This window comes from Lithobates pipiens, unplaced genomic scaffold, assembly GCF_037356315.1.
Source record: "Lithobates pipiens isolate NorthernLeopardFrog02 unplaced genomic scaffold, aLitPip1_a1.2 Scaffold_8, whole genome shotgun sequence".
NCBI classification, from domain to species: domain Eukaryota; kingdom Metazoa; phylum Chordata; class Amphibia; order Anura; family Ranidae; genus Lithobates; species Lithobates pipiens.
This window is the reverse complement of record NW_027507903.1, coordinates 666,980,647-666,997,984: the sequence shown is the minus strand read 5'-3', so window position 1 is coordinate 666,997,984 and position 17,338 is coordinate 666,980,647. Positions and strand designations below refer to the sequence as shown.

The following is a 17,338-nucleotide window of genomic DNA, read 5'->3' as shown; positions in this document are numbered from 1 at the left end:
CCCCTTACAGATAGCTAAAAAGATCATTGGCATCACTGGGAACTTATCTGAGAGACAGACATTAATCATTGCTCAAGGAACCCCTGGCAACCTCTGGAGGAACCCCAGGGTTCCATGGAACCCTGGTTGGGAAACCCTGTTATAGAGGATTTATATAGCGCCAACAGTTTATGCAGCGCTTATTGCTCAAGGAACCCCCTAGCAACCTCTGGAGGAACCCTAGTGCAGTGTTTAGAATTCGCACACAATCCCGGGGCACACCAGTCTGAGGGATTGCTCACACAACAATGTGCGTCTGAGTGTGAGCGTTTTTTTTTTGCATGTTCCCACAAGTTGCATTTTTAATTAGGCTGCTCTATGCTAGTGAAACATGTAAAAAATGTGCTGGCATAATTTTTAAATTGAGCCTTACTAAAATGCATGCTGTACTGCAGTGCCATGCATTTTAGTGGGCAAAAACATGCATGCAATTGCTGGATGTGTGGGGGTGCCATTAGGAATTAATGGCACCTGCATACAACTGCAAAAGACAACACATTTTTGTGTGGTGCAGGGAAAAAAAACGCTCATTACCGTACTGCAGTTGATGGTAAAAAGCCCTAAAATTTAGTTTTTAAGGCGGAGTTAAGCGGTCAGTAAATCCCCTCCATCCACTCAGCTAGCACAAATTCCCTCCTAGCACAAATCCTCCCCTTGTAGAACAAACCCCACCCAGTCCAAAATGCCCCCTCCTACCACAAATCCCCCCTGAAAAATTTCTCCTCTAGCTTAAGGCCGCCCCTCCTCCTAACCTCCCCCCCTTTGCCTTCATCACATCAAACTTACAGAAAGCCTTGATACAGTCTGATGATTAAAGTTTTTTCTGTGTTAACTTCTGTATATAGGGAGCAGGGAGAGCACATCCCATTCCTCCTCCGGGCTCTCTCCCCCTCCCATACTACTGGCGACAAAACTGAAAGCTGTGTGCACTACCTGACCTTTCCTTAGCAACCAATGATGTAATGGGTTGGTAGGATGCAGGCGGCTGGCTTGTACAGCTTTCAGTTTTGCCGGCAGTATTATAGATAGAAGCAGGGAGGGTGTGAGAGCCCAGGGGAGGAACGGGATGTGCTCTCCCTGCTCCCTATACACAGAATTTAACACAGGAAACCTTTAATCATCGAATTGTATCAGAGCTTTCTGTAAGTTTGCCACGACACCCCTGGGAACTCCTTACGGCACCACAGGGTGCCATGGAACTCTATTGAAAAACCCTGCCCTAGTGTTCCAAGGTGTCTTCATCGTTCCTCCATCCAGTGGAGTGGAGACACCCAGGAAGTGTGCTACTGAATGGATCACCAGGTGAAAATAAAGGGAAAAAACCCCCCAAAAAAAACAAAATTGTCAATCTACAGTCAGGGCCGGGACAAAGGGTGGGCAGGAGGGTCGGCTGTCTCTGGCACTGATGTATCATGTGAGGTGTGGGAGTACAACAAGGAGATTGGGGGGGGGCATTTATGTTGGAAGGGAGAATTTGAGGGACGGCAGGGGGTACGTATTGTTCTAGGAGGAGAAATTGGGGAGGGGGGTATTAAGAGTGGTAATTTAGGGGGATTCGTGTTGGGAGGGGGGTGCTAAGTGTTTTTGTGGGGGAATTTCTGTCTGACACTTATGGACATCACTACGGAGGAGCTTTTATCTGTTCTTAAGAATTTTTTATTTTCTAGTGGGAAGGCGCCCGGAGAGGAATGGTTGCCAATATGTATTTTATCTAGTGTTGTGGGACATTTTAAAAGCAGCTCTAAGTCTTTTATATACAGAAGCTTTTATTACATATACGTTGCCAGCTTCCTGGTGGAGGGTCATTGTATACACTGCTCAAAAAAAATTAGGAACACTTTTTAATCAGAGTATAGCATCAAGTCGAGTAAACTCCTGGGATATTGATCTGGTCAGTTAAGTAGCAGAGAGGGTTGTTAATCCGTTCCAGCTGCTTTGGTGTTAATGAAAATAACAACAGGTGCACTAGATGGGCAACAATGAGATGACCTCCAAAACAGGAATGGTTTTACAGGTGGAGGCCACTGAAATTTTTTTTACCTATTCATCTTTTCTGACTATTTTTCACCAGTTATGCAATTGGCTAGGGTCAGTGCCACTGCTGGTAGCATGAGGCCATACCTGGACCCTATAGAGGTTGCACAGGCAGTTGAAGCCCTTGTACACACGGTCGGAGATTCCGACAACCAAATCCGTTGGATGTTGTCTGTCGTATTTTGTCCGACGGATTTTGTCCAAAACTGTTGCATACACACGGTCGGACGAAGTTGTCAGAAAATCCGATCGTTCAGAACGTGATGACGTAATTTCGTTACGATGGGACTACGTTCAGGCTAGTAGCCAATAGCTTTGGTGTAGGAATTTGATCTGAGCATGCGTGGCACTTTGTCCGATCAGAATTCTCTACACATGATCGGAGTATGTCTGATCGGAGCATTTTGTCGGAAAAAATATTTCCGGCAAGTTGGAAAATTTTGGTGCGATGGATATTCCGACGGAAACAGTCCGATGCAGACCACACACAGTCGGAATATCCGACAAAATGCTCCGATCGGACACATTCCGTCGGAATCTCCGATCGTGTGTACAAGGGCTAACTCCTCCAGGATGGCACATCAATACGTGCCATTGCCAGAAGGTTTGCTGTGTCTCCCAGCACTGTCTCAAGAGCATGGTGGAGATTCCAGGAGATAGGCATTTACTCTAGGGGAGCTGGACACATTACCCAATCCATATCAGTATAGATATCCAGCATGATATTTTTTCCCCATTGAGATCTGATGTGTTTTCAAAGTGTTCCATTTTTTTTTGGACAGTGTTATTGTATTATATAGAAAAGGTGATAAGGACAAGCTGGAGAATTGCAGGACTATCACATTGCTCTATACTGTATGGACTATAAGACCATGGCTGAGATTGGGGGCACCTTGTTTGAAAACTGTTATCATTAAGTTGACCCCTTAATGCCAGATGGTAAATCAAACAAATATCTTTTGTAGCTTTGACACGTGTTAATAACATTGTATATATTGCTGCAACAATTGTGTCCTGGTGAATTATTCCTTGCTTTTTTTAAGGATAAATTGGACCTTCATTTGTTGATAAATGATAATGAATATTGCCTTTTTTTTATTATCAAGGGAAAACTGACTAAAAATAGTAAACAGTAATAGGACCCACCACCATCAAAACATACTGATGCTAAATAAAGTTTTTTATTTCCTTCCAACCTATCTAGAACATACTGGGGTTGATTTACTAAAACTGGAGAGTGTAAAATCTGGTACAGCTGTACATAGAAACCAATCAGCTTCCAGCTTTTATTGTCATAGCTTACATGAACAAGCTGAAGTTAGAAGCTGATTGGTTACTATGCACAGCTACACCAGATTTTGCTCTCCCCAGTTTTAGTAAATCAACTCTAACCATTAAACAAAAATAGTAATGCCCCAGTAGAAGACTTATTAGTCGAAACGCGTCGGGCTAGCGTTTTTCTGCTCCCCATATTGCTTTTTATTGTTTTTTTATACAACATATTGGATCACGTGATTTTTTGGATAATATTTTTATGTAATTCGCATTTTTATGAATAAAACCTTCATTGGTGGTATTTCACTATGCGAGGCATTGTGTCCATACTTTTCGTTTTTGGTGAACCTGCTCTGAGCTCCTAGCTGACTGGAACTTCCGAGAGACAGTGGGGTACCTCATGAGACCTGTGGTGCACCAATCTTGAAGCTGGTGAACAGAAAAGGTATCGACTACTCTGATGGTGATCCAGGATCTAACGTACACGAATCGTTTGTGACATATACAAGCCTGTATGACACATTTGCTATATAGTAGTTTGTGTCCATCACCTCTGGTAAGGGTATCCACCTTTTTCTGCAAGATTTCTGGCTATTGACTGAAGGCTATATATACTTTGTGTCAACGGAATATCTGGACTCATGTTCTACACTATTTTGTTATAGTTGAACTTTTTTTGTTTATGTTGTTATTTCACTCTAGCACATCAACATTTTTTTCTATTAGGCAGCACAGCATGTGATATGAGTGCTGGCCTTTTAAGTTTGATCTTATTACTAAACACATTGGGTATAGGTGTGACTTATATCCAGTTTTGTTGTTTGTGGTGGTCACTTTTTTGACATTTTTAGCGCTACATTGTTTGTCACAATTTGACTCTAACCATTGACCTCAACCCTGACACTAACCTAGATCCATTATTGATGTAGCTTTTTTTCTTTCTTTTTTCTTTTTCTTTTTTTACATATAGACTTTTTTTCTCCCTCCTCTGCAAAAGATTCATTATACTTTTTTGCATTATACCTTTTCTTCTAGTCAGAGGAGAAGAATGAAAAAAAATCTGTAAATAATTTAAGCCCCCTTGCAAGCCTGAAGGTACTCTTTTGATTTTGGGCCCCTCTATGTTTCGAAAGAGGAAAAAAGCCTCACACATGTGGGTATCCCCATACTTGGGAAGAGTAGAACAATTTATTTTGAGGTGCAACTGTAAGTATGTCCATGCTATGTGTGAGAAATAACAACTTTGAGAAATAAAATAAAATGTTATTAACTTTTTTCATTTTCCAAAAAATTGTGATAAAAACAACAAACAAATTAAAAAAATTCACTATGATTTTAACTAAATACTTTACAGTATCTACTTTGCAAAAAGGGGTAATTTAGGGGGTATTTGTACTATCCTGGCATTTTGGGACCTCATGAAATGAGATTGGCCATAACTACATCAGGATGGATAAATGGTAAAAATATGTCCCATAGTTTGTAGATTTTTGTTATTGTTTTATTTCTTTTCACAGGGTTTACAAATTACAGAGATAAACCAATAGAAAAGGCAGCAATGGTTCAACAAGCATCATCACGGCAGGGTCATAACTTGGAATGCAAGTTAGACAAAACGGAAAATTGTTTCATACTTAGCGTAATTTTCTATTCCTGATTCCTATCCATGGAAGCATACCTGTGACAAGCTCCACCTTGACTCCTCACTCGGGACCAGTGAATATTATAAAAGAAAAGGATTAGTGCACTCCCGGCATTCTATGTAATATAGCATACAGAGGGGGGGATTGTATGCTGCCATCGATAGGCACCAGGAAAAGAAAATTCCGCTAACTATGAAACAATTTTCTGTTTTCCTGGTGCCTCCTTGGCAGCATACCTGTGACAAATAACTAGCTGAAATGGGTGGGGTGATGCATAGTAAAATATTTTTTTGAAAAGGAATATAAAATAGGCAAATGCCAACCTGATAGCTTGTCTGACAGTTTCTACAGATGAAAAAGCTGCCGAGTCTACTCTGTAACATCTTGTAAACACGTGTTGGGATGACTATTATGCTACCCTTTAGATCATTTTGATGGGATATATCTGCTCTGGCCGTCCAAGAAGCAGAAAACAACCGGGTGGCATACAGCCCAACTGAAGAGGGGTTTCCAGTCCCCTATCTCTTTACAGCTTCTTAACCAACTTGATTATCCATGAAACTATTGTACTAAAGTTTTTGAGAAGCAACATTGACGTTCAGTTTTAAACATTTTTGATCATACCATGGGGATCCATTTTACAGTGGGTTCAGCCTAAAGAGGTCATGGTTGGTTGGATAGTTTGGTCAGAGTTGCAGAAGCCAGGAATACTGAGGTCCTGGGTTCCAAGGAGGGAACTATAAGTAAACATGGTAAGCGAGCAGATATTGTGGACAGTGGCGGAACTACCGCCATAGCAACACATGCTGGCGCTATGGGGCCCGCAGTCAAGTGGGGCCCGGTGAGGACAGGCGGCGCGGCTCCGTGGGTGATAGCGGGCGGCCCGCGGCTCTGCGGGTGGTCCGCGTGCGAGAGCGGGCGGCTCCGTGGGTGATAGCGGGTGGCCCGCGGCTCCGCGGGAGGTTCGCGTCTCCGCGGGCGATAGCGGGCGGCCCGCAGCTCCGCGGGTGGTTCGCGGCTCCGCGGGCAGCCCGTGGGCGAGAGCGGGGGGCTCCCCGTGTGAGAGCGGGTGGTTCGCGGCTCCGCGGGTGCTCCGCGGGCGAGAGCGGGCGGCTCCGTGGGTGAGAGAGTGGGCGTGAGCGGGCTGGCCAATCAGGGAGCTGACTGGTGGGGGACCATACAAAAGACATCATCTCTCACTGCCCGGCGCCCGCCCTGCATCCCTGCAGTGCAGTTTCCCCCTCACTGTGCAGGCAGCCAGGAAGCAGAGAGATGACATTATCTCTCTGCTGCCTGACTCTGTGACACAGCAGGAAAGTGACAGAGCAAGTGACAATCCATAATGTGTGGCAGGCGACGTGACAAGTGACAACCAGGACATGGCAAGTGACAATCTGTAATGTGTGGCAGGTAACGTGGCAAGTGAAAATCCATGACGTGGCAAGTGACAATCCATAATGTGTGGCAGGTGACGTGGCAAGTGAAAATCTGTGACGTGGCAAATGACAATCCGTAATGTGTGGCAGGTGACGTGGCAAGTGACAATCCATAATGTGTGGCAGGTAACGTGGCAAGTGACAACCTGGGACATGGCAAGTGACAATCCCTAATGTGTGGCAGGTGATGTGGTAAGTGACAACCTGGATGTGGCAAGTGACAATCCGTAATATGCGGCAGGTGACGTGGCAAGTGTAAATCCGTGACATGGCAAGTAACAATCCGTAATGTGTGGCAGGTGACGTGGCAAGTGACAATCCGTAATGTGTGGCAGGTGACGTGGCAAGTGACAATCCGTAATGTGTGGCAGGTGACGTGGCAAGTGACAACCCGGGATGTGGCAAGTGACAATCCATAATGTGTGGCAAGTGACAATCTAGGACGTGGCAAGTGACAATAATGTGTGGCAAGTGACAATCTAGGACATGGCAAGTGACAATCCAGGACGTGGCAAGTGACAATCCATAATGTGTGGCGAGTGGCAATCTAGGATGTGACAAGTGACAATCTGTAATGTGTGGCAAGTGGCAATCTAGGACGTGGCAAGGGACAATCCGTAATGTGTGGCGAGTGACAATCCGGGACGTGGCAAGTGGATAATCCGCAACATGTGGCAGGTGACATTCTGCAACGTGTGACAAGTGACAATCTGCACCTGGTGGCAGGCGACGTGGCAAGTGGACAATCCGCAACGTGTGGCAGGTGATGTGACAAGTGACAATCCTTAATGTGTGGCAAGTGACAATCCAGGACGTGGCAAGTGACAATCCATAATGCGTGGCAAGTGGCAATCTGGGATGTGACAAGAGGACAATCCGCAACATGTGGCAGGTGACATTCTGCAATGTGTGACAAGTTAAAATCTGCATCTGGTGGCAGGCGATGATGGCAAGTGACACGCTCAGGGATCCCATTGATTTTGCATTATGGTGAGTTGAACTATTTCATTTTATATAACAGAACAGAAATTGGTTAGAAGGCATGGAGGTCTGCAATGTGTTCCCTTCAGGGGCTGCATACAGTATACTGCATACTTTGTTGTTAAAAATTAATATAAGCCATTGCCTGGGTACTGTGCCACATGGATGTGGTAGTCTGTTGTTCAATGGCATTAGTTAATTATTTTTTTGTGGGGGCGGGGGGGGGGCCCATACAACATTTTGCTATGGGGCCCTGTGATTTCTAGTTACGCCCCTGATTGTGGATAAGAATTTGATACTGCTCTTGTTTTTTCACTTCCAGAATCCTGGTGGAGCGAGAATTGGAGAGGCTTCTGGAACATGGATGACAGATGATCATCTGGTTGGCAGTTTGTCTGTGCCACACCACACCGCAAATTTGTTCTGATAAACATCAGGAGAGGAAAAAACTTGAAAGATTCAGATTAATACTTGTTTTTTTTCTTATGGACAATGTGGTGCGAGTGCTGAATCTGAAACAACAGAGCTTGTGAAATATTTTTGCTGAAGTCTCTCCTGATGAATGCAAACATGTTATTTATACATGTGCAATGGGTTGGAGGTTGGGGAAGAATTATGACACATCCAATCCGTCAAAACATGAAAATGTAAAATTTGTGTTTTTTTGTTGGAAGGAGGAATTGAAAGAAGAAAGGTTTTAATGTATGACATGTATTGATGTAATGGAGTTAATATGGTGCAGGTACCCAGGAGGCAGGCTGGCGCTTATGCATAATAAGGTAGCTGTTGGTCAGACTAAAGGGTGCCAGGTGACACATCAATGGGGTAAAAACATCCTCGTAGGGGTGGTGTCTTAATCACCCTATATGTGCTGAGTATACACTGAATCAAGTGCGGTCATTGTACCAGTGACTTACTCCCAGAGATGCGATCAAGTCCATGCAGGATGCTTATTTCTGAGGAGTAACCCAAAAGAGGAGGGATGTATTCAGCACTATATTGGGGGGGGGGAACAATAGCTGGGATGGGTGTTGTTAATGGAGGGGACATCAGCCTCCTGAGGAACAAACTCACAGCCATAGCTTCAGAGAAGGAGCGTGACTTTATTACCCCGGGAGATTGATGGCAACCTTGATAACATTCAATGAAGTCACAGAAACACTCAGGTTAGAATGGCTCCGGATTTTGTCAACCATGTTGAGAGGTTGGTAGAGAGGACAGAAACCTGTCATTGGCTCTGGCGTGCACTCTGTGGCAGGTGGAAATATCAGCCAACATCAAGCTGATTGTACCGTCTCTGTATGAGGGGCAGTGGCCTGATGAGTTAGCATCACCGCTCAGTAAGATTTTGCCAAAACACGTTGCTTACACTAATCCAAAGTAGTGGTCGAATGCCTGTATGGGCTGTACTAAGTTGGATTGTGAAAGGTGTTATGCTGTATGTTCCCATATACAGAAGTGCAGACTCGGTCTGTATATTTGGTGCCATCAATGGGCTTACTGACTGGGGATTCTATCTTGTTGCATTTGAGACTATATCACACATGTGATCAGAGAAGATGAACGCTGGAGGCAGGTGGATATTTCCCTTTGTCGAAAGCATGACCATGATGTCCTTTGTATGCCAGGTCAATACATGGGGATGAACGAATAATGTTGGGAAGTTATTTCTCTCTGTGTTCTGGATGGAGAGATCATTGCTGGGAAGGAGGCACCCGGGTATTATTTAGGACATAGGCGAGTTTGTTTCTTTGTCCTAAAGAATACCGGTGTAGTGTTAGTCATGGAGGGTTCCTTGAACCTAATCATAGGTAGAGGTGCATGGTATACCATGGGCATGACCTCTGAAATCTAGGCACAGGGGTGGAATTGTGTGGGTTTGGTCATTGTTGTAAATTTATATGTGTAGTTAAGTGATATTTATCTAGAAGGGTCTCCCATTTCTCTATGCAAGTTGAGGGACGATTTGACGGTAAGGTCTCTGTGCACAAGTTAGAGACTTTGCAGTCAAGTCAGAGCCCTGCAATACCGTTATGAGCAAGCCTGCCGAATCCCGACCCGTATTTACAGTAAAGGGTTATAGGAGGTTGGGAGCGGGGTGCGTAATACATATATATGTATATATTACGGTAATAAGTTGATTTATTTTTGTGGTAGAGTGTGACCTATGGGTATTGTAGGCTAGTAATATGTGCAAGAAAGGCCCTCCTCAAGACCCGGTATTTGATAGCTGGTTGATATGTTACTCTGAACGTATGCTGGTGAATGGTGAGTGAATGGACATCCCTTGCCTGTACTGCATCCTGTCCTCAAGATACCGGAAAGGAGAAGATACAAAAGATACAGAAGGGTGACAGGGAAGCTGTCGCTGAAGAAGGATGGTGGTATGTCACGCAGTAGCAAAGCGGCACGTGTTGGGAAGCACAACGCGGTAAGACCATTATGGACTGTTCCATGGGAGATGTCTCTGGAGCACACATTGAAAACCACCACATGTTACACAAGCTAAGGACTGTGCCACAGGTACTGGTTTGGAAGCACATGTTGGGGAACCACACACGTTAAGACAGTTATGGACTGTTCAATAGGAGCCGTGTCTGAAGAAGGGTGGTATGCGCCTTTTAGGCGCAAAGCGGCATATGTTGGAAGTGAACAAGAAGTAATGTTATATATCTAAAGTTCGACACATCTGTTTGTACAACCGAACTCAGCCATATTGATATTTGCAGTCCCACATGTTTAAAAGGTATAGAGGAATGTGGCAGAATCTGCATAGCAAAGGAGTTATCCTCAGACCCACCTGCTGTGATGTGTGTGATTGCAGGCTTCAAAGGGAGTAAGAGCGAGCTGGATGGCTCATCGTTAGATCAATAGTGGACATTACAGCATGCTTCCTGAAGAATGGACATATATGTGAAGGAATACCTCTTGGCGAAATCTATTGGATGGAAGGCAAATGGGGGTGGCTACGAGTGGGTGTGTATGTTTGAATGAAAAGGCTTACACACAGACAATGCTCTCTGTTTGCTGCAAGACCCTGCCATGTGGTGATTTTGGCCTACTCTGGACGATGGCTCTGGCCTAAACCTCATGGTGAAGGCCCTCTCCTGGTCTGAGCCTAGCCGATGCAGCAAAGCCTCACGGAGGACCGTGTGATAAGTATCTTTCATATTCTTGTATTATATGTTCTGATTGTAAGCTTTGTGATATTGTAATGTCTGTTTAATACTTTATGTTAGCTTTCCTAATTTCTTGGGAAATAAATAAGATAGTGTTTTACTAGCAGCAATGTGTGTGTTTTCATAAGTAACTTTATATCAGCGTGCTTAGTAGGGTTTTATAAACTAGATAACTATGGGAAGAGACAAGGTAGTAATAGTTTGTAGAGCACAAAATGTCTTTCAGTCCATATATGTTGCATCAAGTCTTAGCATTGGCCATTCTCTTGACTGCTGGTAACTTATTACCTTTTAAAGGCCTTTGTTTAAGGCAGGGGTGTCAAAACTTTTTTCAAAGAGGGCCAGATTTGATGAAGTGAACATGTGTGAGGGCCGACCATTTTGCTTGACATTCTTTGAACTGTTAAGATTCGGTCTAAGTGTGTTCGTTCGAGCTCTAATACACTGCCCAACAAGAATTCTCTTGCCTTTGTGGCTGTGTGTGGGAAGAGATAAGCTTGGCCGTATTATTTGTATATACCGTATTAATTGGCGTATAACACGCACCTTCACTTTAAGAGGGAAGTTTCAGGAATTTTTAATTTTAATTAAAGATCTGTGAAGCAAAATAATGGTCAGTGCCCATCAATGAAGCCTAATCAGTGCCCATCTGCAGACCCACCATTGCCATGAACGCAGCACCATAGCCAGGAACGCACTCACCACAGCCAGGAATGCCCCCGCCATTGCCAGGAATGCACTCACCATAGCCAGGAATGCCCCCACCATAGCCAGGAATGCCCCCACCATAGCTAGGAATGCCCCTACCATAGCTAGGAATGCCCCTACCATAGCTAGGAATACACCATCATAGCCAGGAATGCACAACCATAGCCAAGAATGCCTCACCATAGCCAAGAATGCCTCACCATTGCCAGGAATGCAGCACCATTGTCAGGAATGCAGCACCATTGTCAGGAACACAGCACCATTGTCGGCGATTGTCTCGCCTCTTCCCTGTCCCTTCCGAAGCATATACATCTTTTGTGGCCCCAGCGCTGGGAGATCTTCGGGGACCACAAAAGATATGTATGTCCAAATAACCAGGCGGCCATTCAAAACCGGGTCGCGGGCCGCAATTGGCCCGCAGGCCAGACTTTGGACATGCCTGATTTAAGGGGTGGCTCACATTGCTTCCACTTTCATTCACCTGTGTCACAACGGGATCTCAATTTGGTCATGTTGGCTCTACAGAAGCCTCTCCTTGAGCTCATTCAGGATATTCCCTTGGCTGGCCTTACTTATATGGTGGGTTTTATCAGTGTATTATGTCAATGAGACAGATTTCAGAATTATCAATCTTATCCAGTAAGGAACCCTTCCTTGTTCTTCACAAAGAAATGGTGGTCTTTAGTCCCTGGGCCTTCTTTCTTCCAAAGGCAGTAAAGTGTTCAGCCCCATCCAGCTGCCGTGTATGTCAGCCTTTAGCCAGGCTGCAGGAAGCAGGCCTAGATGCTGCACCTGTGGCTCCTGGGGACACTAATATCCCAGAATTGGACACACTTGGACTAAACGTCTAGTGTACAAGAGGCCTTAGGCTTTATGTACAAGGGACGTTTTTAACCTCTCCTGAACTATTTAACTTGACAGATAGTAACCCACTTTTAAAACATGTTTTGCCACATTTATATGCCACGTATAGTGGCGTTTTCCTGCGTTTGCGTTTAGAATCGCTTAAAAAAAATAGCCAAAAATGAAAAACGCCTCTAAACTAAATGTGGCTAAATGCAAGTTACCGTGTTTAGAAGCACTTGAAATGCCTGTAAACTCAGCTTCTGAATGCATCCAAAACATGCCTCTAATCTCAACTTCCTAGAAAGGACTATAAACGACCCCGTGTACATGGACAGATAAGATAACATAGAGGAGAGTTCAGGGGCAGTTGAAAAAAACTGCCAACTGCTAAATGTCCGTCTACCAGCAGCCGTGTACATGAGGCCTAAGGGCCGGTTCACACAGCGAGGCGAGGCGACACGGCTCGCCTCGCCTCGCTCCCGCAAGTCTCCCCCGTTCTGTACAATGGAACCGTTCTGAGAGGAGCGACTCGAGTCGCTCCGACTCAGAAAAAAGGTTCCTGTACTACTTTGGGGCGACTTCGGGGGCGACTTGCATTGACTTCTATAGAGAAGTCCTCTGCAAGTCGCCGCTGAGCTCCCCGCAGGTCGCAGCGAGGCAAGTCGGAGACGCCTCGCCGCGCCTCGCTGTGTGAACCGGCCCTAAAGCTTAATGTACACAGGAAATTTTTACAACCTCTCCTGAATGATTTAACTTGACAGATAGTAATCCACGTTTAAAATGTCAGTCTTGCCACGTTTACATACCACGTTTAGCCGTGTTTGCGTTTAAAAAAAAATATTTTTTTTCAAAATAGCCAAAAATGAAAAATGCATGTAAACGAAATGCGGCTAAACGTGAGTTACCGCATTTAGCCACATTTAGCCCGCTTGGTGTCTGAAACGTCAGTAACTTTGGCGTCTGAACTCATTTTTTTGCCTTCAAAGAAAAGCCTATAAATGCAACTGCCTAAAAAATGACATTAAACAAACCTGTGTACATGTACACATAAGATAACATTGGATGAGTTCAGGGGCAGTTGAAAATCTCTCAAAGTTGGGAGGTTTGATTATCTTTACTACTGTGGAAAAAAAACCTTCCTTTTCAGTACTGATCTGGATCAACCTCGCCCTGAGTAGGAGGACGTGACCCTCCCAACTGCATTCTTCTCCGGTGTCAGAGACTTTCACTTTAATTTCTCTCTTCTACTGTCAGCGATGGCGTCTGCTAACCTGAGAGCTGAGTTGGAATGTTCCGTCTGTCTGAACATTTATACAGATCCTGTAAACCTGAGATGTGGACACAACTTCTGCCGGGTCTGTATTGATCGTGTGCTGGATACACAGGGGGGGTCTGGAGGATATTCCTGTCCTGAATGCAGAGAGAAGTTTCCGGATCGTCCTGCACTGCAGAGGAACATAACACTACGTAACATAGTGGGGAATTTCCTGTCTGCTCAGCCACATCAGGAGGAGTCCGGGGTCTTCTGTACTCACTGTGTGGACTATCCCGCGCCTGCTGTTAGATCCTGTCTGCACTGTGAGGTTAGTCTGTGTGATAAACACCTGAGAGTCCACAAAAAGTCCCCAGAACACGTCTTATGTGACCCCACCTTGTCCATGGAGAGCAGAAAATGCTCCGTCCATAACAAGATCCTGGAGTATTACTGCACTGAGGATGAAACCTGTATCTGTGTGTCTTGTAGTTTGGCTGGAGAACATCGAGGACACCAGGTGGAGATGCTGGATGAGGCTTCTGAGAATAAGAAGAAGACTCTGAGGAATGTTCTGCAGAAACTTCTGACAAAGAGAGAGGAGATGGAGGAAAGAGTCCAGAGTCTGCAGGAACACAGGAGGAAAATAGAAGAAAAAGCAGCTGGTGACACCAAGAGAGTCACTGCCCTGTTTAGAGATCTCAGGAGACGTCTGGAAGACCTGGAGAAGAGAGTCCTGAGGGAAATCTCCGGGAGGGCAGAGCGGATCTCCATCTCCATCCGGGATCTGGAAATAAAGAAGGAGGAGCTGTCCAGGAAGTTGCGTCACATTGAGGAGCTGTGTAACGTGACGGATCCACTGACTGTCTTACAGGAATCAGACACAGGTGACTTGTGTGATACTGAGGATGGAGATAATGAGGACAGAGAGAGACATGAGGAGCTCCTCCATGATGGAGGGGGTCTGGATGTGGATGGGATATCACACACATTACACACATTATCTGATATAATAACAGAGGTAAATGTATCCTCCTATATACAGGGAGCTGCAGACATATTACTGGATGTAAATACAGCTCATAATAATCTCCATATATCCGATGACAGGAAAACTGTATCCAGGTCAGATAGAAAACAGAATCGTCCAGAAACACCAGAGAGATTTCAGGATTATTCTCAGGTGTTGAGCAGTCGGAGTTTCTCCTCAGGGAGACAAAACTGGGAAGTGGATGTCGGGGGGTCAAACAGATGGATAGTTGGGATGTGTTACCCCAGTATAGACAGGAGAGGAGGGCAGTCAGTGATTGGAAATAATAAGAAGTCCTGGGGTTTGTACAGGGATGGTGATCAGTATAAGGTGATACATGACAGGAAAGGGATCCTCTTACCCCTCAATATCTCCAGTAACAGAGTCAGGATAGATCTAGATTATGGGGTCGGACGGATCTCCTTTTATGATCTGTGTGACCCGATCCGACATCTCCACACCTTCACCACCACCTTCACTGAGCCCCTCCATGCTGGGATATGTGTATGGAGAGGTTGTATAAAGATCTGTGGGGGGAATAGGAAATAATAGTAATAGGGAGAACTCTGCCCAGAGACTAATGATGCCACAGGGATGGGTAGTGGGATTGGTAGAATTTTCAGCCAATAGGATAAAGCAGTGGGTGGGACTTCAGTCAGTGCCCTGCAGTTTTTTCTTCTATTTGTGATTTCTCCCTCTGTCACTCCCTGTGATTGGGTAGGAGATCTCTCCAGTTACTGGAGTAACAGTGAATGACATGTTCCTATTTGTCAGTAAAGAGGGGTGTGGCCTATCTATCTATATAATTATCTATCTATCTATCTATCTCATGACAATTACTTTCATTGTAATCATTAAACAGAAAGTTATCACAGTGTGTGACATCAGCAAACTCCTCCTCTGGCCCCTCCCCCTATTCCCTGCCTCTCCCCCACATGCAGTCGCTCTGTGCGGGGTGCAGTGCGGTCGCTGTGATTGGATAGGATGGGGTCCCCTCTCCTCTCTTTCCTCCTCCTATTCCATACAATCTATACTAAATAGAGATGAAAAGAAATGTAACAATCTCAGAGGAAATATATGAAGAAGGGATCTAGAGATTTACTGCTAAGACAATAAAATGTGATGTATCATTAAAGTTTATGTCCACCCATAATGTTTTCTTTTCTTAGTTTTGGATGGAGGGGGAGAATTAGAACCCCTGTCCGGTTTTTACTGCTATCCAGGTCTCCATTTTACCAAGCAGGAAGTGAGGGGAGCTCTCCACAATTGTAATAAAATCTGACTGGGGCTCTAGCCCTTCCCCTATTCTACTAAAAGTGTATGTCTGGGTCCCCTTTGCTGATTTCCTCTCACTTCCTGCCCGGTACAATGTTGTCAGCAGGACAGGAAGTGAGGGGAATCCCCAGATATCAGTAAAAACTCAACAGGGGTTCTAATCCTCCCTCACTCCATCCAAAACTATAAAGAAAAGTTCTTAGCATGGCATAGACTTTAATAGAATGTATCAGTAATATAATAGTGTCGGTGTCACTGTTATCAGCACTGAGATGTATATTGCTGTGCAGCATGTTCTCCGGTCTCACCCTCATCTTCCCCACCAGAGAGGACAATACCTTACAGAGACACGGCACACATCAGGCTGGTAATACGTAGAATATACAGGAAGACAGAGAGGGTGAGACCAGAGAACACGCTCAGGGCTGCTGTTAGAGATCATGGGGCCTCGTACATTACCTGACAGGGACTCCCCAGCCTGGATGGGTGTGTGGGGTCAGGTGTATGTCTTTGAACACGGCTTCAGCCGCATGAACAAATTCATGCAGCCAGACTACCTGTGGGAAGGAACCCTTAATTATGTTTTTTTTACAATTTATTTTTGTTTTATTATTTAAATTTTTTAACAGCCCTGTGTGTGGGGGGCTTTTGTGAAATATCAGGGGTCCATACAGACCTCTGATGATACACTCTTTAGGCAGAAGAAGAGATTGAGGACAGAAATCCCCACTTCTTTCTCTGGAGCTGAAGCTGCAGGAAATGAATGAACAGGAAGTGTTCTGTACAGAGGCTTACTGTTCATTCACCAACCGAAGCATAGTAAGCACAGTTTATCATGCTTCAGTTTTGAATAAACACAGAAGTGATCACTATCAATCACTCACTGTGTTCAATGAGAAAAAGAAGGGGCTGATAAATATGACATATTTACTGGTCCCCCTTTGTGCCCGCAGCAGCTGACAGCCAGCAGGAGAGAGAGGAGGAGAAGCTGGCGGAGCTGTGGGGAGAAGAGGGCCACCATGAGATTAGAGCTGTGTGGAATGGAGATTGGGGACAGGAGTGGGTTGATCAGAGCAGTGGGGGTCCAGTCTCTGAAACCGATCCCCCTGTGGCTCCCCCTGCAGCAGCTGGTGGGAAGGAGAAGTCATCTGCACTGTGGGGGAGATGGTGGGGGCTCTTGCCTGTGATCAGCAGCTTTTTGAACTGCCTGCACCATAAAGCTGCCCAGACCCCATACAGGAGGGCCGGTTCTACCCCCTCTGTGGCCCTGAACACGCTGAACACCAATATACATCTCAGTGCTGCTAACAGTCACACCATCTGATTGGTTGCTCCGGGTCTCACACTCTGCACTACTGTGCTGAATAAGAAGAGATGTATTATGGGAAAAAGGAGAACACGGGGTTCATCTGTTACTTTATCTTTCTGAAAGCCTACGAGGGAAGCCGGGGGCCCAAATACTGTATATGATATTGTCTGGAGGCCACAAAAATATCACATTGCCTGGGGGCTCCAAATATATCATATGGCTTGGGAACACAAGTATGTGTCATTCTCTAGGGTTCCTCAAATTTGCCCCAGTCCCTGGGGGCCCAAATATGTCCCATTCTCTGGAAGCCTAAAAAATATAACTTTGCCTG

The 17,338-nt window shown here is 45.1% G+C and overlaps 1 protein-coding gene across 1 annotated transcript; it reads left to right on the top strand.

Annotated features, from left to right (window-relative positions):
• The first annotated feature begins 13,376 nt into the window (after positions 1-13,376).
• LOC143961899 (E3 ubiquitin-protein ligase TRIM39-like) lies at positions 13,377-14,989 on the top strand. Its single transcript, XM_077471232.1, has one exon. The coding sequence runs from the start codon at positions 13,398-13,400 to the stop codon at positions 14,970-14,972; it is 1,575 nt and encodes a 524-aa protein (XP_077327358.1). The 5' UTR covers positions 13,377-13,397; the 3' UTR covers positions 14,973-14,989.
• Positions 14,990-17,338: the final 2,349 nt, after the last annotated feature.

Coding starts and splice junctions, on each gene's coding strand:
- LOC143961899 (XM_077471232.1), top strand. CDS start 13,398: ATGGCGTCTGCTAACCTGAGAGCTGAGTTGGAATGTTCCGTCTGTCTG.